At 41.0% G+C, this 27,221-nt stretch overlaps 14 protein-coding genes across 14 annotated transcripts; 10 read left to right on the forward strand and 4 right to left on the reverse strand. All coding sequences in view use genetic code 12, as the record gives it.

Moving 5' to 3' along the window:
• Positions 1 to 568: 568 nt before the first annotated feature.
• On the reverse strand, positions 569 to 1,045 carry PICST_46510 (60S ribosomal protein L21; the record flags this gene model as incomplete). The annotated part of the gene is made up of 1 exon (XM_001385175.1): positions 569 to 1,045. A coding segment is annotated over one exon (477 nt), but the record flags the coding sequence as incomplete, so codon positions are not given.
• A 959-nt stretch (positions 1,046 to 2,004) lies between these two features.
• On the forward strand, positions 2,005 to 3,501 carry PICST_32254 (predicted protein; the record flags this gene model as incomplete). The annotated part of the gene is made up of 1 exon (XM_001384838.1): positions 2,005 to 3,501. One exon carries the CDS (start codon positions 2,005 to 2,007, stop codon positions 3,499 to 3,501), a length of 1,497 nt encoding a protein of 498 aa, XP_001384875.2.
• Positions 3,502 to 4,486: 985 nt separating this feature from the next.
• On the forward strand, positions 4,487 to 5,533 carry URH1 (uridine nucleosidase (uridine ribohydrolase); the record flags this gene model as incomplete). The annotated part of the gene is made up of 1 exon (XM_001384839.1): positions 4,487 to 5,533. The coding sequence occupies one exon, from the start codon at positions 4,487 to 4,489 to the stop codon at positions 5,531 to 5,533; it is 1,047 nt and encodes a 348-aa protein (XP_001384876.2).
• Positions 5,534 to 5,667: 134 nt separating this feature from the next.
• On the reverse strand, positions 5,668 to 6,707 carry GPM2 (phosphoglycerate mutase). Its single transcript, XM_001385176.1, has one exon. The coding sequence runs from the start codon at positions 6,655 to 6,657 to the stop codon at positions 5,923 to 5,925; it is 735 nt and encodes a 244-aa protein (XP_001385213.1). The 5' UTR covers positions 6,658 to 6,707; the 3' UTR covers positions 5,668 to 5,922.
• Positions 6,708 to 6,993: 286 nt separating this feature from the next.
• Positions 6,994 to 7,332, forward strand: PICST_32257 (predicted protein; the record flags this gene model as incomplete). The annotated part of the gene is made up of 1 exon (XM_001384840.1): positions 6,994 to 7,332. One exon carries the CDS (start codon positions 6,994 to 6,996, stop codon positions 7,330 to 7,332), a length of 339 nt encoding a protein of 112 aa, XP_001384877.2.
• A 927-nt stretch (positions 7,333 to 8,259) lies between these two features.
• On the forward strand, positions 8,260 to 9,534 carry PICST_32258 (predicted protein; the record flags this gene model as incomplete). The annotated part of the gene is made up of 1 exon (XM_001384841.1): positions 8,260 to 9,534. One exon carries the CDS (start codon positions 8,260 to 8,262, stop codon positions 9,532 to 9,534), a length of 1,275 nt encoding a protein of 424 aa, XP_001384878.2.
• Positions 9,535 to 9,566: 32 nt separating this feature from the next.
• On the reverse strand, positions 9,567 to 10,756 carry PICST_84291 (predicted protein; the record flags this gene model as incomplete). Its single annotated transcript, XM_001385177.1, has 2 exons — positions 9,567 to 10,006; positions 10,031 to 10,756. The coding sequence occupies 2 exons, from the start codon at positions 10,754 to 10,756 to the stop codon at positions 9,692 to 9,694; spliced, it is 1,041 nt and encodes a 346-aa protein (XP_001385214.2).
• A 1,302-nt stretch (positions 10,757 to 12,058) lies between these two features.
• Positions 12,059 to 13,582, forward strand: FMO2 (flavin-containing monooxygenase; the record flags this gene model as incomplete). The annotated part of the gene is made up of 1 exon (XM_001384842.1): positions 12,059 to 13,582. One exon carries the CDS (start codon positions 12,059 to 12,061, stop codon positions 13,580 to 13,582), a length of 1,524 nt encoding a protein of 507 aa, XP_001384879.2.
• Positions 13,583 to 14,137: 555 nt separating this feature from the next.
• On the forward strand, positions 14,138 to 16,081 carry PICST_60620 (predicted protein; the record flags this gene model as incomplete). The annotated part of the gene is made up of 1 exon (XM_001384843.1): positions 14,138 to 16,081. The coding sequence occupies one exon, from the start codon at positions 14,138 to 14,140 to the stop codon at positions 16,079 to 16,081; it is 1,944 nt and encodes a 647-aa protein (XP_001384880.2).
• Positions 16,082 to 16,470: 389 nt separating this feature from the next.
• On the forward strand, positions 16,471 to 17,904 carry PICST_60950 (predicted protein; the record flags this gene model as incomplete). The annotated part of the gene is made up of 2 exons (XM_001384844.1): positions 16,471 to 16,770; positions 16,807 to 17,904. 2 exons carry the CDS (start codon positions 16,471 to 16,473, stop codon positions 17,902 to 17,904), a joined length of 1,398 nt encoding a protein of 465 aa, XP_001384881.2.
• A 327-nt stretch (positions 17,905 to 18,231) lies between these two features.
• Positions 18,232 to 19,630, forward strand: PRS5 (phosphoribosylpyrophosphate synthetase; the record flags this gene model as incomplete). The annotated part of the gene is made up of 1 exon (XM_001384845.1): positions 18,232 to 19,630. One exon carries the CDS (start codon positions 18,232 to 18,234, stop codon positions 19,585 to 19,587), a length of 1,356 nt encoding a protein of 451 aa, XP_001384882.2. The 3' UTR covers positions 19,588 to 19,630.
• Positions 19,631 to 21,157: 1,527 nt separating this feature from the next.
• On the forward strand, positions 21,158 to 22,024 carry PICST_32264 (predicted protein; the record flags this gene model as incomplete). The annotated part of the gene is made up of 1 exon (XM_001384846.1): positions 21,158 to 22,024. The coding sequence occupies one exon, from the start codon at positions 21,158 to 21,160 to the stop codon at positions 22,022 to 22,024; it is 867 nt and encodes a 288-aa protein (XP_001384883.2).
• A 1,137-nt stretch (positions 22,025 to 23,161) lies between these two features.
• Positions 23,162 to 24,261, reverse strand: PICST_32265 (predicted protein; the record flags this gene model as incomplete). Its single annotated transcript, XM_001385178.1, has 4 exons — positions 23,162 to 23,326; positions 23,371 to 23,700; positions 24,101 to 24,108; positions 24,132 to 24,261. The coding sequence occupies 4 exons, from the start codon at positions 24,259 to 24,261 to the stop codon at positions 23,162 to 23,164; spliced, it is 633 nt and encodes a 210-aa protein (XP_001385215.2).
• Positions 24,262 to 24,493: 232 nt separating this feature from the next.
• Positions 24,494 to 26,662, forward strand: PICST_32266 (predicted protein; the record flags this gene model as incomplete). The annotated part of the gene is made up of 1 exon (XM_001384847.1): positions 24,494 to 26,662. The coding sequence occupies one exon, from the start codon at positions 24,494 to 24,496 to the stop codon at positions 26,660 to 26,662; it is 2,169 nt and encodes a 722-aa protein (XP_001384884.2).
• Between the last annotated feature and the right edge of the window lie 559 nt (positions 26,663 to 27,221).

Here is a 27,221-nt window from a genome sequence, read left to right on the forward strand (position 1 = left end):
TTACCACTTTTTTCTTTCTTCTTGTAGCTCTTCTGTATTTGTAGGTCACAATAGGAGATAGATGTGAACTTCTATTTCTTGATGATCTTCATTGGTCATTGAGATGCCAGGTGTTCTTACTGGTAATTTCCTACTCTTTTTTGATCATAATTACTATGATACTTGCATTGGACTATTAATTTTAGTTCATATTCTCTTGAATAGAATGTAACTATTGCAATTGTTATCATTGCTTCAGTTTAATTATGTTATTTGATGAAGCGTAACTCATTGTTAACCATTGTCATCTGAATATCAAGTTCACCACGGATCATTCTGTTCTAGTACTCACTAATAACATACCTTTGTTCTTGCCTATCTACTAATAGGCGACAAACAAACAGTCTATGTCATTATAAATGGTATAATCTTTAAAATTCTTACTGTCTTCCAATAATCGCGTAGTCTACGTTCCGCTTGTGTGTACATGCATTGAATGCCTAGTTACTAATTATACAATATAAACTAATGAAAGAACAGAAACCGACCCTAACAAATCACTATCGTGACAACGATATACAAACATCGCTTAAATGAAAGTTTCGTATGGAACTGGGGCCAAGGTTTGAGGAATGTTACCTTCAGTGGTAATGATTCTGGAACCTCTTGGCTTGGCTGGTTGTCTCTTCAATTGAACTTGTTGACCGTTGGCCTTGGCTTCCTTCTTAGCAGCAGCGTTGGACTTGACTCTGTTCAAGAATTCTTGACGACAAGCAGAGTGCTTGATGTGTTCAACTCTCAAGTTGACTCTCTTTTCAAGATATCTGTGACCGACAACCTTGTTGATGATGACACCGACAGAAGACTTGGTGACGTTGTAGACAATACCAGTCTTACCGTGGTAGTACTTGTGTGGCATACCCTTTTGGACAGCACCGTTGGCCTTGATGTCAACAATGTCACCAACCTTGTAAACCTTCAAGTAGGTGGACAAAGCAATGGTACCATGCTTCTTGAAGTCACGTTGGAAAGCGTAACGAGTACCGGATCTGTAACCACGACTATAATGATGTTAGTATAAGTCTCTGGATGTGCTGCAGTCAGCATTTTCAATGTACACGTATGGTTCCATATATGTGTTCTTTTGCACTCTTATTTGGCACTTATAGTGGCCTCGATAAGTGAAAAATCACATCTCCTTCAAGAGGTCTCTCATATCACACTTGAAGCTACGCTAGAAACCTTGCAAAAACTGTAAACAAAAATCACCCTATTATTAAGGTGCTTGTTTCGATCGGCTACATACGATTTACCCATTTTGCAATAATTTGTATAGTCTGAAAGAGCTTTGTACGTATCGTAGACTCTGTTTATGCTAACTGAAAAATTTTGATGAACTGTGAGATTTGAAGATGTGTCACGTGCACAATGGTCATGTGAATTTTCAATTGGGCGAGGGCTGCAGCCCTCGCCTCAGATATACCGAATTATACCGAGGACTGTGTTATCAATTACTGCGAAAACATCGATAACATGGGGTCGGAACTACCGGCAACACAATTCAAGAAGTTATATCAGTCAGCATAGGTATCTGAAATCTAAGCGTAATAAAATTGAGCTCCTTTTTCACTAACTTTTGTGCGTTCCGAGCAGAAATGGTCCCAAATACCGAAGTTTCTCAACCAAAAAAAGCTACTAAAAGCGACAAGGGGCCAACCAGTGATTTATATGGTAAGCAGATCACTCGCTTTACACTTTCATATTAGTTCCATCATCCTTTGTCTACTCTAATACATCCATTTCTTCTACGCTAATCTGCTTTCCGTAGTTTTAGTCACGTGAAAATCGCCAAAAATCCCCCGCATGTTTACTTCGGGAAATTGCAAACAAATAAATATTGAAACAGTGAAATATATATAAATACCCATTGGATCCGCCCTGTTTGAATTCTACGACTTTTGGTCCAGACTTTGTCCTTTAGAATCAGCGGAAGTGTACTCGGTTGTTTTTTCGCGGACGTAAACCATGTTCGAAGAATTAACCCCGACGGAAAAGGTAGCCCGACATGGAGCTGTTAGTAAATACTTGATATTGCTCGTAGCCTGGCTTGGTTCTGGACTATTCGCAACTGTATTATGCATAGGAGCCGTCTTTTACCATCTTTGGCACAAGATCACGGGAGAAGAGAAGTTCAATGTTCCTGGAGAAGAAGAGTATAAAGCCAACGGTTATGTCCCACGGAAAGCATTTGCTAATTTGGAAAATATGAAGCCATCCAAGGACTTGCGTTACTATGCTCTTGAATTGGGTTTGGACTTGGAAGAATATTCTATTACTACAGAAGACGGGTACGTCCTTACATTGCACCATTTAATTGACCCAAAAGAGACGGTTTTGTCCCGTCAGACTAAGAAGCCTATATTGCTTCAGCATGGCTTGCTTTCTTGCTCTGGTGCCTATTTGACTACGGGACGCAATTCGTTGGCTTATTATTTACAGGAGGAAGGCTACGATGTGTGGATGGGTAATAATCGGTCGTGGTTCGAACCCAAGCATACGTATTTAGAAGGTAACTTACTACATAATGAGGAATACTGGGATTGGGATATTCGTGAATTGGCTTACTACGATTTGCCAGCTATAATTGAAAACGTCTTGTCGCATAAACCTCACCACGAAAAGTTGGTTTTAGTAGGACATCTGCAGGGCTGTTGCCAGTCGTTCTTGCTATTAAAGAACGGCAATTTGCTGGCATTTCACGACAAAATCGAGTACTTCTTCCCGTTGGCTCCTGCTGTTTTTCCAGGAGTGTCGTTCCACGATCGGGGGTTTATCCGGTTTATACATAACAGGGGTCCGTTAGCATATAAGTTGTGGTTTGGGTGTTGTTCGTTTATGCGTACATTGAGTCAAGTTCGTTTTTATCTTGCGACTACTAGATTCTACGGGTTTATGACGTATGTAATGTTCAAATTCTTGTTCGGGTGGACTGCAAAAAAATGGGGCAAAAACAAGAAGGTATGGCACTTTTGCTTTATCTTCAACGTAACTTATGTATCAGCTAAATTGATGAACTGGTGGTTGAGTTTCTATATCGAAGATGGATTTTCGAACCAGGTCAGACCCAGAAAAGATTACAAGACTGGAGCAAATTACAAGTTTGTTGAAAACACCCAGGAAACAGAAAAGGAAAAGGCTTCCAAAACATTTTTCCCCTTTAAGCAGTCGTGGTTTGACTATTCTGAAACTACGGTGCCAATGGTGATATTTGTGGGAGACGAAGACTACCTCGTAGATGGAAAGAGGCTCGTAACCCACATGAGACACTATGAGCCCAAGTATGAAGAGGGTCGTAATTTGGATATTGTAGAAATTGAAGGCTACAACCATGTGGATGTGGTTTGGGCGGAGGATTTGATCGGAATCATAGGAATGGTTATCACCAAGAAATTGAAGTCATTGGGTGAGATAACGGAAACCAGTCCTGATGCCGAAAAGACCGTACGCTCTGAAAGTAATTAGGGCATGTAATAGACTATAGACATTTAATTAACGTAACAGTAATATAGAAATACATTATGAACTAAAATTAGATAGAGGTTCAAAGCGAAGTACAAAGAGAAAACTGAGAAAGGGCATAGATTCCTAATTGATAAGATGGGAATACTGAGGCAGAAAGTGAAATCATGGACCTGTAAATGCGAGAGATAGTTAATGAATATTTTAGGCTCAGTACAAAGCCAGGTTTTCGAAGGAAATCTTTGGAAAAGACAAAGTCACAGGAACAGAGAGACGAAGGATGAATAGTGGGCTCAACAAAGGATGTAATAAGCGAAAAAGTACAAGAGCAGAATCTCGGGAAGAAACCATCAATCGAATAAGAAAATCGGAATAAATGGGACACACCACAAGACTTCATACAAAGAAATTTTATAACCAGACTGCTCCAAGATCAACAAGCTACAACCGTGCCCGAGTGGGGCATTCCCCGATTTGGGCGAGAATTTAAGCGAAGGTCAGCTCTTGAGTTCGTGGAAGATTCACCTTCCACATCTTCCAGATGGCAAAGTGAGTGTATGTTCAGTACAGTAAATAGAGTGTTTTGTCCAGAATTACGTTTGGTGAATCAGTGAGAATTTGGCCACCAATACAGTTTATGATTTCGATCTCTCGATGGTGCCATCCAAGAGATCTGGCTCGAAATCTGGGTGCAATTTAGCTTCAAAGTTCCGGAATTCACGATTTTTGCGAGGTCATCATGGCCCAAAACGGCACTAAATGTGGAGCATACGGCATTGCGCATTTTGCGGCATGGATGTGCGGCCGCCAGCTGAAAAATTCGTCTCGGTCACCCCAATTAGGCACTTTCGGTCGGACTCATGGTCTATATAAAGAGGGCCGCTTGCTGGATCACTGAAACGATTTGAAACTGATTATAAACCAGAGTCCAAGTCTGTTTTCTCCTGCTATCACATAATCTGACTGTTTTCGTCTCTTTTCAGGCAAAATGACCGTCGGCGAGAAGATTCCCATCTGGCTCGACTGCGATCCAGGAAACGACGATGCATTTGCGATCTTATTAGCACTTTTTGACCCTCGGTTTGAACTCTTGGGAATATCTACTGTCCACGGGAACGCTCCTTTGTCGTATACAACTCACAACGCCTTGTCGTTATTGGACAGCTTGGGGGTCGAACCCGGAACAGTTAAGGTCTACGCCGGTTCCGAGACTCCTCTTGTCAATGCTCCTCAATCAGCTCCAGAAATCCACGGCACTACGGGTATTGGTGGGGTGGAATTTCCAGAAGTCACGAAAAACAAAGTTGCTACCGATGTCGGCTACTTGGAGGCGATGAAGCAAGCTATCTTGTCCCACGAGAACGAGCTCTGCTTGGTATGCACAGGCACTTTAACCAACGTCTCGAAACTCATCACGGAATGTCCTGCCATTATTCCGAAAATTCGCTACGTATCTATTATGGGTGGTGCCTTCAATTTGGGAAATGTCACTCCATATGCCGAGTTCAACTTCTATGCTGACCCACATGCTGCTAAGCATGTGCTTGCTGAGCTTGGCCCTAAAATCATCTTGTCGCCGCTCAATATCACCCATAAGGCTACAGCTACAGAATCAATTCGCAACCAAATGTACGACAGTGAAGACCCACATCGCAACTCTGACATCCGCAATATGTTCTACAGTATCCTCATGTTCTTCTCCCATTCGTATATAAAGAAATACGGCATAACTGAAGGTCCCCCAGTCCATGACCCTCTCGCATTGTACTGCCTTTTGCCATTCCTTCAGCAGGACAAAGATTACAAGTACAAATATTTGAGACGTAAAGTCTCTGTTATCACGGAAGGAGAGCACTCGGGAGAAAGCATTCTATTAAACGGTAACTCGGATCTGTCTGTAGAAGAAGAAGATGGCGTCTACATCGGTCAGGATATCGACGTAGACCAGTTTTGGCGTACTGTCCTCAGAGCGGTGAATGTGGCAGATGTAACCATAAAACAGGAAATAAATGGTGCTCAAAAAGTGATGGTTTAATTCACTTTACGGTAAAGAAACAGGATCAAAATCTAATCAGAACTATATTCAATAGGGTTTCAAGAAGAAGCTCGATGCATTATACATATGGCATTTTACGAACTAATTAATAATGGGTAATTTTGCTACCATTAGCGAGGGTATTATGTAAATTAGTGGCTAGACAAAGGTACTTAAAAGTCAATAGACGAATATAATAATTGAAGAACGTAAATTTCGCAGCCATTCTCTTCATTTCATGGCAATCGAGGATCCATCCAGATAGTTGTAATATCATTACGGACTGCAAGTAGCACATTCTACCAAGATGGCCCTGATTCATTGAATATATAGAGAAAGCCGTTTTAAAATAGAAACTAGTCTGATGTGATGTGATTTGGCTCCAGATCCTACAAGTCGGCACCTTCTTCTTCAACTGGACAGACAAAGGCACCAGCCAAAAAGAGAGCTGGTTCATTCACATTGTGGTGTTGGTAACTCAACACACCTACTCCACCAGCATCAAGCATGAAGGATGGATCTATGTTGATTTCTCTCTCTACCCATCTGGCTGCAAAACACCTCAAGATGTGGCCGTGGGCTACAACAATGATGTCAGACTTGGAATTGGTTCTCAAGGCCTCGGCGTGTATTTCCTTGATTTTACTGATGAATCTGTCCAAACGGGATTTGACTTCAACATGGGTTTCTCCGTTTTCGCAGCCATCTCTCCAGATAATCCATCTATCTACATCCTGGTCAAGACCCTTCTTCTTACGGAGATCGATAATCTGTTTGGTGAGCAAGCCTTCATAATCTCCATATTCCCATTCACGAATGTCTTCATCAACAATAATGGGGATTCTAGCCTTTTGAATGTCGTCCACATCTTCGGTCAATAGTTCAGCAGTATGTCTGGCTCTCGTTCTAGGTGAAACAAAGATATGTGAAATATCCTCGGGCTTAATCATCTGGAAAGGAGAAGATCCAATCAAGTGCTTTCCGGTGTTTCTCATCTGTTTTACACCGAAGTCTGTTAAGGGTAAATCGGTCACAGAAGTGTGCTGCCCCGATTTGGACCATTCAGTCTGGCCATGACGGACAAAAATGATTCTGGGAGTATGAGTTTTGGCGGCTGGAGACATTGTTGAAGCTGAAAACACTACCAGAGATATAAAGTTGTTGGACTATTGCGATATCAGACAATTGGCTTGAAAGAAGAGGAAATGGAGGAGAATGGGTAAGGGCTATAAACGTGGAAAATATAGGGTTTCATCGGAGCACTGTCGATGTCAATGTATTTTGATTCACGTGACTGCTCATGTGACTTTTTGATATTAACCTGCAAAAAATCTACTGAACGGGGTCTATTGGACATCGAGTATGGAAATCTTCGTTCCTTTCCTGGACTACATCCAACCGACACTAACCATCGGCAACAACAGGAGAGCTGGAGTAAAGAGCGCATAGAGCATTGCATCATGTCGACAAAAAACGAGATTGCGCAGAAAATCGTCGCTTTATTGAAGACTTTGCCAAAAGACAGAATTAAGCATTATGCTCTGTTCAAAGATGTTCAACTTGAACGTTTCCAGAATAAGGATTTGGTAGCTGGAATCAGTGAAAAAGACTTAAAGTTGCAGTATGCTTCGCTTCGTGATTTGGTCAACGACAAGTACAAGAACTACTACAAGTTGGACGATAAATTGTTGGTGCCAAAGGGTAACCCTAATTACTATACCAGAATAATGGCAGAGATCAGAGGGGAAAAGAAGACGTCTTTCTTGGATGCCATGAAGATTGTTACCTTTGGAAAGTAGGGAAAAGAAGAAATACTTATCATAATGAAAATAATGAAAGAATATCGGGAAATCCTATATGAGATACAGAGAAAGAAAGAAGAATTACGAACAATGAACGGAAAAGGCGTTGTGATGAAAATTATGACAGAGTAAGTCTTTTAGAGCATCTCATCGAAGCTCTTTATGTTTGCTATTACAGAAGAGAATTGGAGGAGAATACAGCAATGAAGAGCTGAAATGAATAGATAAATAAGGAAGAAGAAGGTGAACACTTGTACATAAAAACTTTCAAATGTATAATAGAACTAGATAGATATGGAAAGCCATACGTATGACGATCGTAGTTATCCAAACCGACTATGAAACGGTCCCTTTTCACCTCAAAAGATACAATTTGAGGTATAAGATCACCTCAGATCAGAAATAGTTCCTCGAAAATGTTCTAGGCCGAAGATAGTTCACTTTATAAGTCTTTTTATCGGTCGCTTGGTGTCAGATAAATGCCTTGGTATCGAAAACTTGCTAGCAAAGATCAACCAATCCTCTAACAACTGAAACTACGAACTTGCGACCCATGTGCATATTTTCTCGTATAATGTGCATTGTTCGAAAATCGGTCACAGCAGACAGCTTCAACTCCAACTAGATGAGCCCACAAATCTCTGCTTGTTTCAGTCTTGTAATCTTCTTATAAAGTTGGAGTCATCACAAATATTCTACTTTGCTATCAGCTTTTCCATGTATTAAGCTATTATTATCAGCTGCAATTGGCACATAGAGCGTAAGCATCACGCAGACAGTAATTTAATCGGTGCGAAACGTTGTCGTGGCTCCAAAAAATTTAGTTTACTCCAGAGTCGGCACCTGCCTTTTCTTGATTGATTTTGCAATTTTTCATTACTTATCTTCTTCCATCTTTTTGAGAAAACCACTTTCCTTGTAGCCATGGGCTTCTTTGCTGCTGTACGAAGATCTCGTCCGCTTCAGCTCTTCTGCTTGCTAGTGGTTCTTCTTGTCACCTACTGGCTACTTCCTTCCCCGGCTTCTGATTCGTACACTCCAGAACAGTTGAACTCAATTCTCCAGAACAAGGATGAAAGTGTGGTATCCCTTAAGAAAACAGAGCTCAAGGCTCAGAGTTTGATTCGCCCCTTTCTTGACGACTCTACATTCAGACTTAAAAACTGGGACACCGCTGGTAACACTTTGGTGAAGAGCAAGGACTATATTAGATTGACGTCAGAGAGACCTCGTCAAGTCGGAAACATGTTCGCTAAGATGCCCATTCAGGCCGATTCTTTCGAAATGGAATTGACCTTCCATATACATGCAAAGAATCTGCATGGCCTCATTGGCGATGGGCTTGCTGTTTGGTTCATTGACAGAAAGTCGGAAATCGGAGACGTCTTTGGTGCGAAAAACTTCTTCAACGGTTTGAGTATAATGATCGATACCTACAAGAACGGAAAGAGGGGAAACTTTCCCTATGTCAACTTGATGTTGGGGGACGGTCAGAAAAAGTATAATAAGGGAACCGACGGTTATGATACTAGACTTGCCGGTTGTAATGCTGCCAAAAACATCGTCAATCCCGACTCAAAGGAAACCAAGATGAGAATTGTATATGTCAAGAATGGCTACTTGTCCATCGATTTCAACTACAATGGTCGTCATGAAGAATGGGTCAATTGTGTTACTCTCACCGATGTCAAGTTGCCTCCGGTGAAGTACTTGGGCCTTACAGCTGAAACTGGGCAATTGTCCGAAAATGTCGATATCATTGAGAACAGGATCTTTGCCTTATACAAACCAGATGGAACCTTTGTGGAATCGATTGACGAGTTGCAGAAGTTGATTGAAGACCAGAGCGAACTCGAGGAGGAAGTCAAAGAAGTCGAACAGGAAGTTGACGAACGTAAGACGAAGAACCGTCAAAGATCTCGTTTATTCAAGAAGAGAACCCCTGAGCAAAAGCGTAAATCTTTGAAACGTTTAGAAAATGCGGCAAAAAGAATCAAGGAAAGGGAAAGAAAACTTCGATTGGAAAAGTACGGCGATGAAGACGCTACTTTCCCTAGAAGAGTGCTTGGTTATACTATCACTGCCATCAAGTTCCTCATTTACATTATAATCGCCATTTTATTGGTGTGGTTTGCTTTTATTGTTTACAGAGTGCACAAGCAGAGAAGAAGATCAAAAGTTACTGGATTATTAGACTGATATTCCAAACCATTTGCATTGCTACAGCGCTAGAAGATTCCTGTTTATAGACCAGTAGGATGTATGTAGCATTAGAACTAAGTTGATAATTTATTAACGACATTAAAATTAAACGATTATTTTTGTATATTTACACTTTTGGATACCCTGGATAAGTCTATGACTTTCTCTTTCTGACTCCCTTTGGAGTACTGACTTCAGTAGCTGATGATGTAATGCTCTCGTGACGAAGGAAACTGGATTCCTTGACAGCTTTTTCAAGTAGAGCAGCATCTTCATTAGTAGTGATGATATCAAGTTCAAGGGTTCTTCTAGAAACGCCAAAGAAACTATGGATAAGCTTTTGGATCTTGGTGGAAACTTCCTTGTATGGATTGAGCTCGAGAGATTCGTCCACAATAACAAAGTTCTTAGCAAGTAATGTAGATTCAAATTTCTTGTCGAATGAGTACAGATCGACCACAATCTTGAGCTTGTTGTCATCGACCTTCTTGACATTCTTCAGTTTCACATAGTCCTGATAGATTTCTCTGGCCCTGAAGATACTCCAATCGATCAACAAGTCATCAAAGTCAACTTTGGCGAAAACCTTTCTAATGTGCAATCCAGAGATCTTAACAATGAAGTTCTCAACTGTTGAGTTAACTAAATCCGGGGTAACAGTACAGATAGCAATTGGAGAGTCACGGTAGAGAATGATCTGAGTGTTGACTCCATTTTCATACAATTTGACGTCTTGAGTAGTAGTTGGTTCAGAAGGCAATTCAGAGAAGGTCTTAATGTTGAAGCCGAAGATTTCCCCAGCAAAGCCTTCTTGGATCATTTTGTCAGAGATATATCTCAATTCCTCGCTAACCCAGAAACAAGTGATACCGACGAATCCCATGACAGCTGCCAAAAGGGGAAGGGAAGCTAAAATTTGGAAACGGAAGTCATTGGATTTGATCAAGAACAGCAACAACTCGACAGGAGAATCAGAAATGGAAATGTAGTCCCAAAGTTTGTAAGTGAGAACAGTAGGAATGGCAATACTAAATACAATAATGAAGACTGGATGCCAGAATAAGAATCTATTCAATCTGGATTGCAACTGACGGTAACGATCACCGTGAAGGGCAAGAGCGGCCTGTGCTAATTCCGGCTTGAGGCTGGATTTCTCCAAGGTAGCCTTTGCGTCTGCGTCAAGCGGCTTATTTAAGTCTACTACCTTTTGAATAGCCATTGAAGATGCCAGTATGTGGTGGTCTTTTGTATCCTTTAAAAAAGATTTGAAACTTCCAATTTTTCAGAACGAATCAAGTAAAATTATATTAAAGTCAATTTCTAGCCTATTGAGATGATCATCTGGAGTACGATAAAAAGTTCTTAGAAATTTGCGTGCACGTGGGTGATTACCGTTTCCACTCTCCAAATAATATATTGCGGCAGCCTTAGCAACCAACGCCTCTGATGGACAAATAAACGGGTTTTTTACTATATGAAACTAATAGAATATTCTAGTCGATTGGATAATGGCTGCGAAATCATTTTATGACAGATCAGACATTTTTTTAGCTTAGCCTACAACAGGCACGTATTGTCTGTCTGTCTATCTATCTGCCACTGTAATAATTTTCTTAGCGATGTGCATGGTTTTTTGGTTCCATTGTGCATAGTGCAGATTAGAGAATATGTATATGAAGCAGATGAAACGCAGAAAGTAAATCAGTTTGTTCGTTAATTGGTTGATCAACAAGAGAATCACTCTACTGGTGAACGTTCGAATGGATAATCCTTGCTACAGGAGATGTAGGCAATAGATATGTAGTGTATGTAGTGTAGTGGAATGTAATAAGTAGCCGAAAATTGATTGCATATCAGGCTAAGCTAAAATTTAAAAGTACTAAAGGACTTTCTCAATTCACAATGGCTGCGAAATAATGAATATTCAATCGAGATACTACCATAAACTAGTCCGACTTAGTGGCTCGTTTAGGATTATCCACAATCATGACGGTAATTGTATGTTGATTGCATAGCTCGTTTGGAACAAACCTGTGAGATCAAACAGCGATCCACACAATGACAATAGTGGCTCCTGTAATTGCCTGATTGCAGTTACCCAGCCCACTGTGATGGCGGAACTCACTGCCAATTGTGGAAAATTCGGGTGAATAATCTGAGCGACTTACCTGGACATACTAAAAGACAGGATTGCTTACTAGACTTACCCAGTGTATATAAGATTTGTGTATTAACTGTGGCTGGGAACCCTATCTGATTTATAAAGATTGCGAAAAAAGTACCCCAAAAAAGGTGTGGAGTTCTTGATAGTAATGGGCCGTCACCAATCACCAAATAATCAGCATGGATTCACATTTGATCCACCACTATTTGACTAATCGTATTTATAGATCAAGCACAATATTTAACCAGATAGTTTGGCATATTTTGCTGTCACATTGATTATTTCCTTTGCAACTTTTCTGAGTTTGGTTATTGACTATCCATAGCCAAGTAGTAATAGATAAGAAACCCGTTCAATATGCCATCAGTGTCTGATTACCAAATTGATTTAGATGTACCCGTTCAGCTCGAACCGCTGCAGGTGAAAACTATCGCCATTATTGGGGGAGGTGCCTCCGGTGCAATCATTGCTGATTCTCTTCTCAAGGAGGCACCCAGTTCCTTCTCCAAGATCACCCTTTTCGAAAGGAGATCGAAGTTAGGAGGAGTTTGGGCACTTGATGAAGAAACAAAAAAGACGCCCAACAATATCATCAAATCTGGATACACTAATATCAAAACTGATCCTCAGTTGAAGAACCCTTTTCATGACAGAAGCAATAGCAATAGATTCGAAAAGTTTATCATTACACCCAAGAGCACCCAGGAAAGATTTGTAGAAACCCCAAGTTATCAGGGAATCACCACTAACATCATTGAAAAGATGATGACCTATAGTGATGTCAATCAGTGGAATTTACCTGAGAAGACTCCTGAGGAAAGAACTTATGTCAATGGATTAGTTGTCCGTGACTATATCGATGCCTATATCTCGAAAAATCTCGAAAATGAAAGGTTCGAATTGATCCAAAACTCCACGGTTGAAGATGTTGAAAGAATTCCCAAACTGGTGCTGGACGCCAACGAGATTCCCTACAAGTTCAGATTGACTATTAGACAGCCCGCGAATGAGGAAAATGATGTCTGGTACCAAGAAGAATTTGATTCCGTAGTCGTAGCCACTGGCCATTACCATGTTCCGTTCATTCCGTATGTAAAGGGACTCGAGGAGCTTCAAAACAAGTATGACGACGTGATCCAACATGCAAAGTTCTATCGTGATCCAGAGGTTTATAAGGATAAGACTGTAGTTGTAGTTGGCTCGAGAGCATCTGGGGCTGATTTGACGAAATACATTGCTGACAGCGCAGTTTCTGTCATTCAGTCTATCAGAAACATTGACAATACCAAAAGGTTTTCCAAGAAGCCTAACATTGTCTACAAACCAACTATAGTAGAATATCAGCTTTTAGAAGAAGGTGGATTCAATATCATCTTTGAGGACGGGACCGAGGTTAAGAATCCAGACCATGTCATCTATGCTACTGGGTACCAGTTCTCATTTTCATATTTGAACAGATTGCTTGGTGAAGAAGTCACGAAGGATGGAGTTGTCATCTCTGATCTCTACCAACATACCTTTCATATTAACGAACCCTTAATCACATTCATAGGAGTTCCGATTGATGGTGTTTCGTTCAGAGTATTTGAATACCAAGCTATTTTAGCTTCAAGATATTTGGCTGGTAAAATCAGCTTGCCAAACAGAAGAGAGCAGCGAGAGTGGGCAGACAAGAGATTGTCTGAAAAGGGATTCACCAGAGCTTACCACACAATTGGTGTTGTTGATTCCCTGAACTACTTGAATGGACTTATCAAATTGGGAGAAATTACCAATACTAAGATAAATGCTGGTAGGCAGTTCCCAGAGTTGAAGGAGGAAGATCTCGCATTGTACAGAGCTGCTGGCCAAAGATTAAGGGAATTCTGGGACGAACGTTAGACTAGCTATGAATAGATATAGATTTATTGAGGTGTCATATCGTAGGCACAAACTTAAAGGAATTTAAACTAAATATATTATGATATGGAATTATGTTGTATATGTTTTTGGGCTTCTTCACTGGGTCTCGAAAACATTTGTGTAAATTTTGCACCCAATTGCATTTGCAGAAATAATTGCAAAATTCTCATCAAAATATTGTTCAAACTTTGCAAATCATATTTAAAGTAAAACAAACAAGAATGATTGTTAAATTCTTTTACATAACAGTTTCACATCACCACCACCGTTAAATATGTTGTTTATTCAAGAAAAATGAAGTCAAAAAAAGAAAGCTAGCGCCGCCCGGTTTCGATCCGGGGACATCAGGGTTATGAGCCCTGCGCGCTTCCACTGCGCCACGGCGCTTTCTTGTAGGCAAATCTGTGTCTTGATTTGACAAGAGTACTCTTGATCACGGTTTTGGTCACGTGACCCATTTTTTAAGACTCATAAGGCCCAAATTTTGCAATACCCATCTGTAGCAATTTCTACATTTCTTTCCACAATTGAAAAATGTCTGAAGAGGACGACTCGGTATATATACCGATTCCACACTATCCCCCATTTAAGCTCCGGTCTTCACTTATAGACAAAGATCCCGTGATCTGGGTTCATCTTCTAGAGGCATATATTCTACTTTTCAATTTACTCTTGGATTCCAATGCAGTGAAACTCAATGTGAAATCACAACAGCAGCTTCAGCTATTTCTCAAAGTTTTCCTATACGAAACTTCAGAGGAAAAGACCAAGATATTCTCTCTCGGAGCTATAAATCCTGACATTCGTGCCAACACGGCTACGCTCCGATCGTATGTCTTTCAATTGATCAAGAGCTACAGTTTAGTACGGTTTTCTTTGCCTGGTGAGAGTGTATGGCACTTTGTTTCCATATACGTAGAACACAATGCCACAGTGGTTCGGGGCCTTATTGATGGCTCGTTTAAATCAAAACTCAACGATAACAAGAAGTCTGGCAACATCAGTTCGATTGGACCCCTTCAGAGACATCTAGAGAGTTTGATCAGCAATGGAAAATTCACAGACACAGACTTGAACAATCTCTCGCTAATTTTGGGGCAACATACGAGCAATGTAGTTAGTACGACGACATTTTCACTTTCGGGTGGATCGAGAACGAAGAACGTTAGTAAAAAACAGTCCAGTTCACTACAGTTTGCCGAGAACTTTGTCAACCAGGAATGGGTGGAGTTGCTAGAAAAACTTTATGTGAATGGCCGCAGTGTTCATGCCAGTGTAGTAAAACAAGTTATGATCGTTTCGTTGATCTCACTTTCAACTGCAAAGCTCCTGAAAGTGGCTATGGATCTTGGAGTCACGGGAATCAAGACGTTGAAGTTGTATCCCTTGTTTAGTACAATCATAATTTCTGATGCTTACAAACATTTTGTCCCTAATTTGGAGGAGAGACTCCCATTTTTGCGAACTATTAGGTTTGAGAACGACGATCATGCAGACGACTTGTCAGCTGTGGACCTTAGTTCAGTCAACGAAGAGAATATCTTCATGCTTATAGATCTTTTTCCGGAGTTAACTCAAGAAAAGGCTCGATTAATTCTCCACAACAACGACGACAATGTAGAAAGGGTCACCCACATGCTCTTGGAAGACCCCAGCATTATCCACTCAACAAATTTGAAGAAGCCAAACAAGCCAAAGAAGAAACCCATCACCAAAATTAATCTCCCCAAGTCTAAAAAACCATCTGTAGTTGCCAAACGTTCTGTTTATGACGACGACGAAATATCTCGTGGAGACTTCTCAAAATCTTCTGTTATTTTCGGCAAAAAGTCTTCTCAGGCGGTAGGTGACCTGTCTGAAGAGCTAAAGAAAAAGACATTATCAGCAGCATTAAGACTCATGTACGAAAGCGACGAAGACGAACCTGACGATACCTATGACGACCAGGAGAAGACTGTTGGCTCTGCACTCGAAGATAGTTCTAATAAGAAAAAGGCCGGCAGAGGCAATTTAGCTGTGTATGAAGATGGCAGAGAGTCTTCTCCAGCACCTTCTAATGGTGCTGTGGATCCAAAAGAATTGCACTTATTCTCGATTTTCAAGACTAAGGGAGAGGAAGCTTTTGGTAAGGCTGCTAGAAAGTCATCTGACCGACAGAGTTTGAAGAAGGAAACGTCCTGGTCAGACGAACAAATCGAGGGCTGGCTCCGCATGTTGATGAAATCGCCCAGACGATTCAAGATCTTGGAAGAAAGCTTTTTCTTCGGAGGATCTCCCAATAGACCACAGAAAAAGATTGAAGAAGAAAGCAGAGAATCAACTCCGGTCGCAGAATCGTCTCGCCCAGAGTCCAAGACTCCTCAACAAAATAAGCGTTCTCAGGCTCGCAATGAAAAGAACAAGGCTTCAAGAGCCAACCATAATCGTAAGTCACAGCAGAGTAAGAAAGCCCGAGCCGAACTAGCAGGAATGCAATGAGTCTAATGGAAGAAAAAGTGGACTGCGCAAAAGCACTTCAGTGTTGCGGACTATTTTATACATTATATACTTTGGAAGAAAGATTATGGTTCTTCGCAGCCATTTAAACAGAACCTGTAGAATGTCACTTTTTTAAGAGCAGACTGCCACCTCAGATAAATAATTAGAGTAAGCAATAGACATACAAACAAAGCAAGAATGCTACAGATAACTCCAATACACCCGTTTTCTATTATTCTGTATTATTCCACCCATGTCCACTTCGTTACTGCTAGTATATAGCAATCATGTCCTGTACATAGCAACAGTATGAACTGATAAAGTTTCAATTAGAAGTATTTACATTTTCATGTCTACCATTCCTTCACAGCAACGCCAATTGAATTGCAATGATTACTGCTCTCTTCATCTACGACTCCAAGGGCGATGTGCTCATGTCGAAGTTGTACAAGGACGGAATTAAGCGGAATATATCGGATGTGTTTCGGATCCAGATCATAAGCACTACCAACAAAGGTGCTTCCAGCAGCAGCCGAGATGTCAGATCACCTGTTTTGACCCTTGGATCGACGTCGTTTGTGTATATCAAGTCGTCGCTGATATGGTTCTGTGCTGTTACTCGTTCAAACCAGGACTGTTCAGCGATCTTGGAATTTCTCTACAACTTGGAATCACTTCTTAAGGTAGTAGTGAATGGAGGTGATGGAAGCAGCGGACTTCGGAAGCAGCTTACAAGTGAACTGATAACCAATAACTTTTCATTAGTTTACGAATTGCTAGAGGAGATTGTCGAATTTGGCTACCCCACGAATTTGGAGCTTAGCTATTTGAAGAACTACTTGACAACAGTTCCTACCAATGACAATATCTTCAAGATGTCGTCATCAGCGTGGAAATCATCTAAAAACGCAGGTGCCAGTAATACAGTCAACGCATCTAGTAGTAGCCGTGCACATCCTGACCGTAACATCACCTGGCGGAGTCCCGGAATCAAGTATCGTCGAAATGAGATTTTTCTCAACGTGGAAGAAAAGATCACAGTAGTCATGAATGACGACGCGGACGTTCTCCGTTCGCATGTTGACGGGTGTATTCGGATGAAGACGCACTTGTCAGGAATGCCTGAATGCCGTTTTGGCCTCGGCGACAATAGCATCTTGTTGAATTCGTTCAATAAAAACGTAGACACCAGTGGTGGAAACGTAATTCTAGAAGACAGCAAGTTCCACCAATGCGTAGAATTGAACAAGTTTGATTCCGATCGACTTATCCAATTTGTTCCACCAGATGGAGAGTTCCAGTTGATGGCGTACCACTGTCGGCTGAACATTAACTTGCCGTTTAAGGTATATGCCGATGTGTATGAAATAGGCAGACTGAAGTTACTGTACAAAATTAGAGTCAAGTCGTGTTTTCCAGCAAAAATTCCAGCAACCAATGTCCAGATAAAGGTGCCTACACCAAAGGGCGTTTTGGACTCGTACTCATCTAACTCGGCTGGTAAGTCCAAGTTTCATCCCGAGGATAATGTGATTCTCTGGAAATTCAACAAATTCTTCGGGGAACAGGAACATGTCCTAACAGCTGAAGTGGAGCTAGCCGACAATAGCCACGATACCAGTCAGCAAATGGCTCAGACTAACACAACTAACTCCATACTCAACTGGTCCAGACCCCCTATAAAGTTGGACTTTGTCATCGAAATGTTTTCCAGTTCTGGCTTGGCCGTGAAGTTCTTGAAAGTCCAGGAAAAGTCGAACTACAAGACGGTAAAATGGGTCAAGTACTCGACACAGTCGGGCTCATACGAGATACGGTACTAGACATCTTTATATATCTATATCTACTATGGTCACAGACACTGAGACTTTGAACTTTCATACGATTTTTACGATTAACCAACTAACTGTTGTACACTATAAGATAAAGAACCATTACTATATACTATCTGCTTATTCTATAAATACAGTATCATGGTTATAGCATCTTATTCTACTTGCTATAGAAAGTATCCTGGGCTTACATAATAAATTAAAGATATTACATAATCATGACTCTGTCCTCATCACCTCCCATGAGTATCTCTACATTTATATAACTCTTTATCTCTCTTCTAGCTTATACCAATAAATCCAAAAGCAACATTGTAGATGAGAGACTTGGTCGTTCTAGGAGGCTCTTCTCATCCCAGTCTTACCCGGACGATCTGTCGTAATTTGACGATTGAACAAGGAGAAGTATCCTCTCGAAAATTTTCCAATGGAGAAACCTCATTAGAGATCCAGGACTCTGTGCGAGAGAAGGACGTTTTCATTGTCCAATCCGGCTGTGGCGATGTCAATGACAACTTTATCGAGTTGTTGATCATGATAGCAGCCTGTAAGACAGCCAGTGCTAAACGGGTAACTGCTGTGTTACCATTATTCCCATATTCAAGACAGCCAGATCTGCCCCACGCAGCTGGGTTGACTGGTGCCCCATCAATTTCGACTAAGAAAGAGCAGTACACCTACGAAAGTGTTCCTGGAACACCCGGACCTTTTGTATCAAAAAATAGCGACACATTTACGAGTGATAGCGACAGCCATACACCTCCACCAACGTTAAATTTAGGCGGAAAGTCGGTTTTCTCGGGCTTGAAGCCACAAGTAGAACGTACTCAATCGTATTCAAGCAAGTTCTTTACACCAAAGTCAATTGTCACCAATTCGGCATCAACAAACTTGCCTCCTGTAGATGCTTACGGCAAGACTGAGTCCGGCTACAAACAATGGATAGCCCAGAACGGTACTTTAATTGCCAATTTGCTTGTAACGGCTGGTGCTGACCGTTTGATCACTATGGATTTGCATGATCCCCAGTTCCAGGGATTTTTCAACATCCCCGTGGACAACTTGTATTCGCGTCCTTTGCTCAAACACTACATTCTTGACTATATTCCTAACTACCAAGAATGTGTGATTGTATCACCGGACTCTGGAGGTGCCAAAAGAGCCACTGCCGTAGCTGATGCAATAGGATGTTCGTTTGCGCTTATCCACAAGGAACGTAGAGCTAAAGTAGCCAAGAATCCGCCTTCCACAGCCGCTTCTTCTAGCTCGGTGCCTATGTCAGCCTCCAACACCATACTCTCTTCGTCCAACACCATGGTGGCCACGACAATGTTGGTGGGAGACGTAAGGGACAAGGTGTGTGTTCTTATCGACGATTTAGTCGACACCTCGTATACGATTACTCGTGCAGCCAAGCTCTTGAAGGACCAGGGGGCCAAGTACGTATATGCTTTGGTAACTCATGGTGTCTTTAGCGGAGATGCCATAAACCGGGTCAACAAGTCGGCCATCGATAAAGTGATCACCACCAACTCGGTACCGCAGCTGGAGCGCATGAAGGTGTTAGGCAGTGACAAGTTTGAGGTGTTGGATGTGTCGAGGATTCTTGCTGAGTCTATCCGTAGAATTCACAACGGTGAGTCTGTGTCGATGTTATTTGACCATGGCTGGTAGTATTTATATGTAGAGGTAACGAAAATAAAAGTGATTTATAAAGAACTCAATGGAGAATAGAAGAATAGAAGTCTTGAAGATTACACGGAAATTGAAGATACAAAACAACAAAAAGTACAGACTCTAGAGAGGTTAAAGAATTCAAAATACTAATATTGGTGATATTGAAGATGCTAGACACAGCACTACACAAGTCTCCAATGTACTGACAAGTAGGTATTCGTCCAATTATAGCGACATGAATATGCAATCATTGACAGACACAAAGCTTTGGACAACGATAGGCGTAGTTGTCGAATTGACTGCGACGATTTGAAACCAAACGGTCTACCAGCTGGAGTATGAAAAGGCAGGGACCACAAGTCTGTGATAGTCTACCAAATGCATACAGCCTCACGATATATACAGTCTAGATACTACTGATAAGGGAAGACTATTCGAGAGAAGTCCGAACTCTTTTCTACGGCATTGGGCTAAGGTTGCAGCTCCTCTGGTTCCTAATGAAAATCCATTTTCATCAACTTGAAGAACCAAGCACAATTGAGATTTCTGTTTCTACTCTTTTGTCGCAATCCTGCTGTTCAGTTAGGATATGTTTGGGACAAGTTCCGTGTCTCTGCTGCTGGACCTGAATGGTATTTCATGTGATTATCTAATCTCTATACTCTCCTGTTTCTGGAATATATAAAAAAACGATATTCTTGGCAAGAGCTTTATTCTTTGGTTCTCGACAATCCCACACGATGCCAACTATTGAATGGATGTCTCGTACTCCGTGAAGGCAATTCTAACTGTGTCATTAAGTTGCAATTGCAGCCACCGCAAGCATCAAGTAGTTTTCAGCTGGGATTAATTTCCTTTGGTATATATACAATCGCCATATTCTATAAGGAAAGGAACCCAACATTGGACATGGTGGATTTGAAGCAGGTGTGGCTGATAAAGACTGTATTCATCATGCACAATGACGAAGTTCAGAATTGATTGCAGACTATACAGCTTGGTCGTTGCCGAGTCCAGCTGCCGGCCGGCTTATCTCTATGGACGTGGTTTTTCATCAACTCGCCGATGGACTAGTGACTACCCAATTCGGCAACAAGAATGGAGCCGTTCATTGAATATCAAAAACAAGAAAGTCTTGGCTTCAGTCAAATGGCTGTGAAAGAAGACAGCGAAAACCCCAATGAATAATCATTCTCTGGACAAGTGTTTAACAGAATTGAAGATTACCGACCTGGCTACTTCAATGCTCATATGGAATGGATATAGTTCTAACTAACTCGAGTAAAACTTTGGCTGCAAAATACTCCAAGAACACAAACACACATTCAACATGAGCAAACACGAAGAGCATTGAAACGGCTGCTAGGCTGTTTCAGAGCCGACCGTCTTCAAGGTTCTATTTCAGGCTTATCTCTATCGACTTACCCCTACCCCACGTGTAAAAAATGTGTAAACGAGGAAAGCATGGATTTCGATGTTTGTCCGGCTTCAAAAGGATTATAAAAGGAGAGTAGCTAAGCCTTTCTTTTGATATATTTTTGGTAGAGACTCTATTGGGTAAGCGAAAATGGCTACTTCGGAAAATGAATATGTGATTCAGTGTGGTTCAGCTGCAACTGTAACTATCGTTGCAACTGGCATCCCCATGTGTTACAACGATACGGTGTATGTTGAAGCTCCCAAGAAGCTGGTTAGTACCAAGAGAAACATGTTTTGGCAGGCGATTTTCAGCATTTTGCTCATAGTTCAAGTTGTAATTGCTGATAGTATACCCAAGCACATTTCCTCCATTGACTGGCAATCAGCTCAAGATGGTGATTTACATTATGATAAAGATTCGGGATTGTTAGTAAAGGTTGTCAAAGATGTGTCAGAAATTGAAAGAAATTTGAAACGAGTTAGAGGAAACTTAACTATTGGCGACACACAAGCTAGAGGACCATGTCCTCACAATCCAATAACTAGAAACTGGGTGCAAACTCAACAAGCCGGTTCGGGAGAATGGTGGACAGCTTGGAGACAGGTACCCGATACGATTATGCAATGTGATAAGGGTTCTGGTTCAACCACACTAGAGAAATCATGGTCCCAAGGGTATTCCATTAGCAATGATATTGGCATCAGTATTGGCGAAGTGATTCAGTTGGCATTAGGAGCAGGTTTGTCACTTGAGGTATCCCACGGATACGCCATTCTGAAGACTTGTGATTGCGATCAGAGTCTTGGCGTGGCTTGTATTTGGGAGCAGCACAAAATGGGATGGACAGACACACAAAGGCAAGACTGTTACTCTTTTGAGAACTGTGAAGGAGCCATTCTAGAATGTTCCCCCTGGTCAGCTTATCAACACACTGATGCCCCGATTGGTCTGAATAATCAAGAAAACATCGTGGTAGATGGTTGCTCGCAAGGTTGGGATAGTTGTAACAAGTGAAGCCTACAGGCTAATATCTAGCCAATGAAAATGGATGTTCATTCTATGTAGATTGACACCAACCATTTTCACCATGTATTTGCAGATTTGGAGACAATAATTATTTGGGAAGCAATAACCAATATTAACAATTTGTCATGTTTCATTTTGCATGAATTCATAATTTTGGAAGACGGAAAGCTGAATATTAGAGAAGTAAATATGTTAAAGATCAAATTATTATAAACATTTAAATGAAAATGAGGATGTATTGACCAGAAGTTGGAGCTTATATTAAGGGTCTCACGAAATCAGAGTTTAGGCGTAAAGCTCTACTCGATGTCCCATTTATTTGCTCGTTCATGTGACAGTTGGCACTGTTTCCATCCCATAGGAGCATTGCTAGGATTTCAATTCTGATAGGCATTCTTTTCCCAGAGAACTACAAATTACCCTGAATATTCTCCTCGCGTCACCTTTTTGAGGCAATGCTAACTTTATTCTTTGATTTTCAGGAAACGGCTCCTAAATTGCCAAATAGTGTAGGGGGCGATGTGTATTGGTTTGCCAAAGAAGAAACATGTAAACATTCCACGTATCATGCGCAATGATGAAACTTGAGACTTGCTGATAGGATAATTTGATTGTTACCGAGTTCCACTCCCGCAATATCTTATGGCCGACTTACCTATATCACACCAAACCAGATTTCCCGATCCAGTAAAGCGTATGTTTCGATAGTGTAGTGCGGCTTCCAAGTAGCATATGATTAAGAATAGAAAAGTCCTTTTTTTATAATTAATCTCAAGCTTGAATGAATGGTTATGTGCTTGATTGTGGAACAGCAGTACCTCTTTACCATTCCGTCAAGCCACGGTGTCTGCATCGCAAGTAACAATACATCGTTCGCTGTCTAGCACTAACAAGTGCGTGATATAGAAGTCCGTCTTTTGTATATTACTCACGAATCAAGTTGCAGTTCTTTCATTATGAGAAAGGGGTTATTATAAAGGTTGTAAAGGACGTCAACATTTGAAGAAGCGAGGAAAATTAGCGGGTGGAGTTAGAGGACCTTATCCCCAAGACACTTTATCCAGGATTGGGTGCAAATATTAGTTCAGGACAGTTTGCATACAAGTATATGACGCACATGCAATATCATTTGGCTGCTGGCTGCACCGTCTTTGAGAGGCCGTGGTATCGAGGGTGCTTTCTACAATAACGTTTCAGCTTTAGCGAGGTCATCCAGTTGGCAAGAGGTAGGGATGTTGTTTGACCACCGTCTTTAATAACTGGATTGAACGATGATCGAATGTACTTCTCCTTGCTGGCAGTAGTCTTCTTCTCAGCACTATGGCTGTTCTTACAATAGAAGTGTCAATTTGCTTGTTTTGTCTTCTAAAAGTCAGGTTCGGCACCAGCGGATTCACCTCAGTGGAAAACGTCCGCAAAATTGGATTCAAACTTGATGTATGGATTGCTTTCTTTGGTAAACAATTATTTTCCACCTGCTTAGCCTTGTTTTGAGCAATGGCATGCTTGACGGCTTCCTTCGTAAGATGAGGTACCTTTGGCTCAGCAGTTTTGGGGATGAAGTCGTACTTGAATTCAGATTCGTTGATGGACGTTTTTGAAGGTAATCTCAATAATAGCAGCACAGAAAAAAGAAAAGCATCATCTGACCCACCCCAGTTAGGCTTGGATCACGGTAGTAGTTTTGTCAAAACCAGCATATTCGCTAGATGGAAGAGTATTATAAGGTAAGCAACTAGTACATGGAAGCCGCGACTCTAAACAAAATAGCTGTGAAACTACAAAGCCATTCGCTTGCCCATGCATAGAGAAAGTAGATCTCTACGAATATCTAATAACGCTTTGTAGTTCTGAATTTACTCTCTTTTATGGTGATGCTGCAGTCTTGTGGATGAATTTTAGCTAGATCCATTTAATCACCTGTAGTTGACAGCCGTTTCTATAGTTTCTCTAGATGCAGTCAGTACAGAACAAACGGGGCTCAAAAAAGTGGTACTGCGCCATTCCATATGAATTTGGAGTCTATACAAGGAATCGTTTAATGTATCTGAGGATCATACTTACCGACACTGCTGTAGTCAGACGATATACTCACTTCCGTAGAATTCAGAGGTGACCGAAAATAGAAGCAAAATGATTCCGGAATGCACGGGTAAAATTCCAAAGTTAAATGAAGAATATACAACGAATTGGTATAGAAATCTGTTGACACTATGTAAGTCCATATTGTGATGCATGGCTTAGAGAGGAGCCGTTCAATTCCGAGGCTTTTGCACATGAATTATTTTTATGCTGGATTTGCTTATCTATCGTATTTTTTTTCCATATTCGAACAAAGAAGCTTATTCGCATTTCTTCTCTCCCAAAGCTGTCAAAGTTGTGGAGTTATTTTTTTCGCTTACTTTTCTTCGTTCCTTTTGGAAGTTACTCACAGAACCTTTCATCAAGTTGGACCCAATGTTTCGACGCCAGGGCAGGTCTTTCGTCCTCGTTTTGGCGTTGCTAGCAATATTAGTGACTTTGCACTTATTTTTTTGGGATGATAAACTAGACATTAGAAGCAAGGTTTTCAAGCAGAAGAATTCTGGACAAGTTCCAACAAATAAAGCCGAAGTCCCCCCAAAGCCAGGTCTGAAATCACATCCAAAGGATCCAAAGGTTCCAAAGTCTTCGAAGTCTTCTGACGATCACAAGACAGTTCAACGAGGCGACGTCATCTCCAAATATGTTGGAAAAAGCAAGTTGATAGTGTTTCCTAAAGCATTCGAAGAGTCAGATCTGAAGAAGCTATACAAACTCTATACATCACAGTTCAAAGAACTGCCTCCGCGACGGAGCAAGATAATTAGATTTCTGGATCCCTCGCAAAAGACTGATCCTCTCAGTAACTCCATAAAGAATTTGAAGTATCACAAGCATCCCGTCCAGCTGTTTAATGCGTTTACTGATATAGAAGGAAATATGGAAAAATGTGGATTGCTCGAAGATAAGTACGAAATTGAAGTGCTGAAAAGCTTAATGAAAAGCAAGTCTTTGAAAAAGATTGTACAGAAGTGGGTCAATGAAAACTCCACATACTTCCAGGAAATAAATGAGTTCTTCCACACTCCTCTCCAGCAGCAACTCAAAGAAGGTAGTGTTGATCTGCATTGGTTTAGATTGGCGGGATCATCAGTATGGTTAGAACAATATGGAATCCATTTCATGGTCTCAAGAATTATATATGCCGAAAACAAAGATAGGGGAACGCCAAACTTATCTATGATCTACGCTCAAGCTTATGATGAAAACTGGAAAGAAGTAGAAAACTTAGAGTTGGTGGTTCCTACAAATAACCCAAACCTATACCTTGAATCCAATGATCCCCCTCAATTTAGATTGCAATTGCCTCAAATCTTACCTATACCAATTCACCTTGATAAAGAACGTCAATGGCCCGGATTTTATGGTGCTGAAGATCCTCGAATTATCGCTGTGAAAAACGCAAGAGGTTTCGAGGAACCTTTGGTTTTCTACAACTCCTACCATGGAAAAGTTGTGAACATTGAGGAAATCGATGAAGGTAAGTCAACTGCACACCTACTATTCTCCAGAAATATGTTCATGGCTTGGCCATTCCAGACTCAAAGAGGGAAATACAACGTTCAAGACTTGCCCTCGAAATACCACAACAACATATTCACAAGAGTGTTGGAAATAAAAGAAGCAAATAAAGAAAGAGAAGGAAAACAAAAGAACTGGACCCCATTCATTAGCAGCCAGGATAGGAAGAGTTTCGGATATGACAAGTACATCTATATGAGTATTAGGATTGAACATTTGCAAATTTTGCGGTGTCCAGTAGTAGGTGGGAGCGACCAATTCGTGACTGAATGTGAGGAGGTTTATCTATTAAACCCAGAGAAGTCCAACAACGACGGAATCGGCCCATTGAGGGGTGGATCACAATTTGTAAACATTAACAACATGCTTGAGTCATATTCCGAGCTTCCAGAAGCTAGGAAGCTTATAGATAGCATTCCAAAAGGAAGGGAACTTTGGTTTTCTTTCGCCAGAGCAAATCTAGAATATTGCGGCTGTGGTGTAAAGATGTATAGACCTAATTTGGTTGTGGTGGTTAAGGATGGCGATCAGTACAAGATTAGTTATGTCAGTTCCTTCGTTGATTTAGCGGTCGAGCAGCTTGGCTGGATTTTGAAGGAGTCTGATAACTATTGTCCAGAGAATGATGGTTCAGTTATGATTCCTAATGGTATTGCGTCTTGGACCCTTCGAGAAAATGGTGAAAAGACAAACATTGATGACTACATGACGTTGAGTTATTCACTTGCAGATGCTACAGTTGAAATTATTCACATCAGAGGGGTTCTTAAAGCACTTCTTGGTCTTGACTCCAAAAATCAAAACTACAAGCTCTTCGAGAAGTCAAGTGCGCTCGATGCTAAGACTGTGGGTTACAACAATGACAATATAGATTGTGCTTTAGAGAATTCTAAGCAGTACTGTCAGGCATTTGGAGAAAAGGAAAAGAAGAAGATGGAGCTGAGAGTGAAGCCTCAAGATAAAGAAGAAAACAAACAAAGACAAGATGGAAAGGAATCCGAAACACAGGAACCGAAAGAGTGAGAGAAGAGAACAACCACAGCATCAAAAGATCAAGAAAGCGGAATAGTAACCAAATTGCAAAAAAAAATCCCAACCGGAATAACACTCAAAATCGGAACTGGGAGCAAAGAGCTGAAGATGGTATAAACTCGAAATATACTGTCATAGAAGCATTAGAACACACATATACATTTATAAATAGCGATTTTAATTAGCAACATAGCCATACAATATTGAGTGATTGAGAAACAATGTGTGACTGAAGATGTACGACATCTCAGACGACTCTCTTTATTTCAATAAATACTTACAATGCTCATAATTCCGGATTTTGCACCCATTCCTTCTTGGAACAGTTCCTTCTACTGGGCCCCTAGTACATTCTTGTAGTACAGACAGAGTCAGTGACCAACTTCGATCTTTGATCTGCTTTCTTCAGTGCAAGGACTAAGCGTCATCCACTTGAACAGTTGCAAGATTTGAAGGTGGTCGAGGAAGAGTATGAACTAAAAACACATGTTTAGATTTCCTTGTGAACTATGTATGTATCTGGATATTTGCTATATATTTCATGTAGATG

Source organism: Scheffersomyces stipitis, chromosome 5 (assembly GCF_000209165.1).
Source record: "Scheffersomyces stipitis CBS 6054 chromosome 5, complete sequence".
NCBI lineage: Eukaryota > Fungi > Ascomycota > Pichiomycetes > Serinales > Debaryomycetaceae > Scheffersomyces > Scheffersomyces stipitis.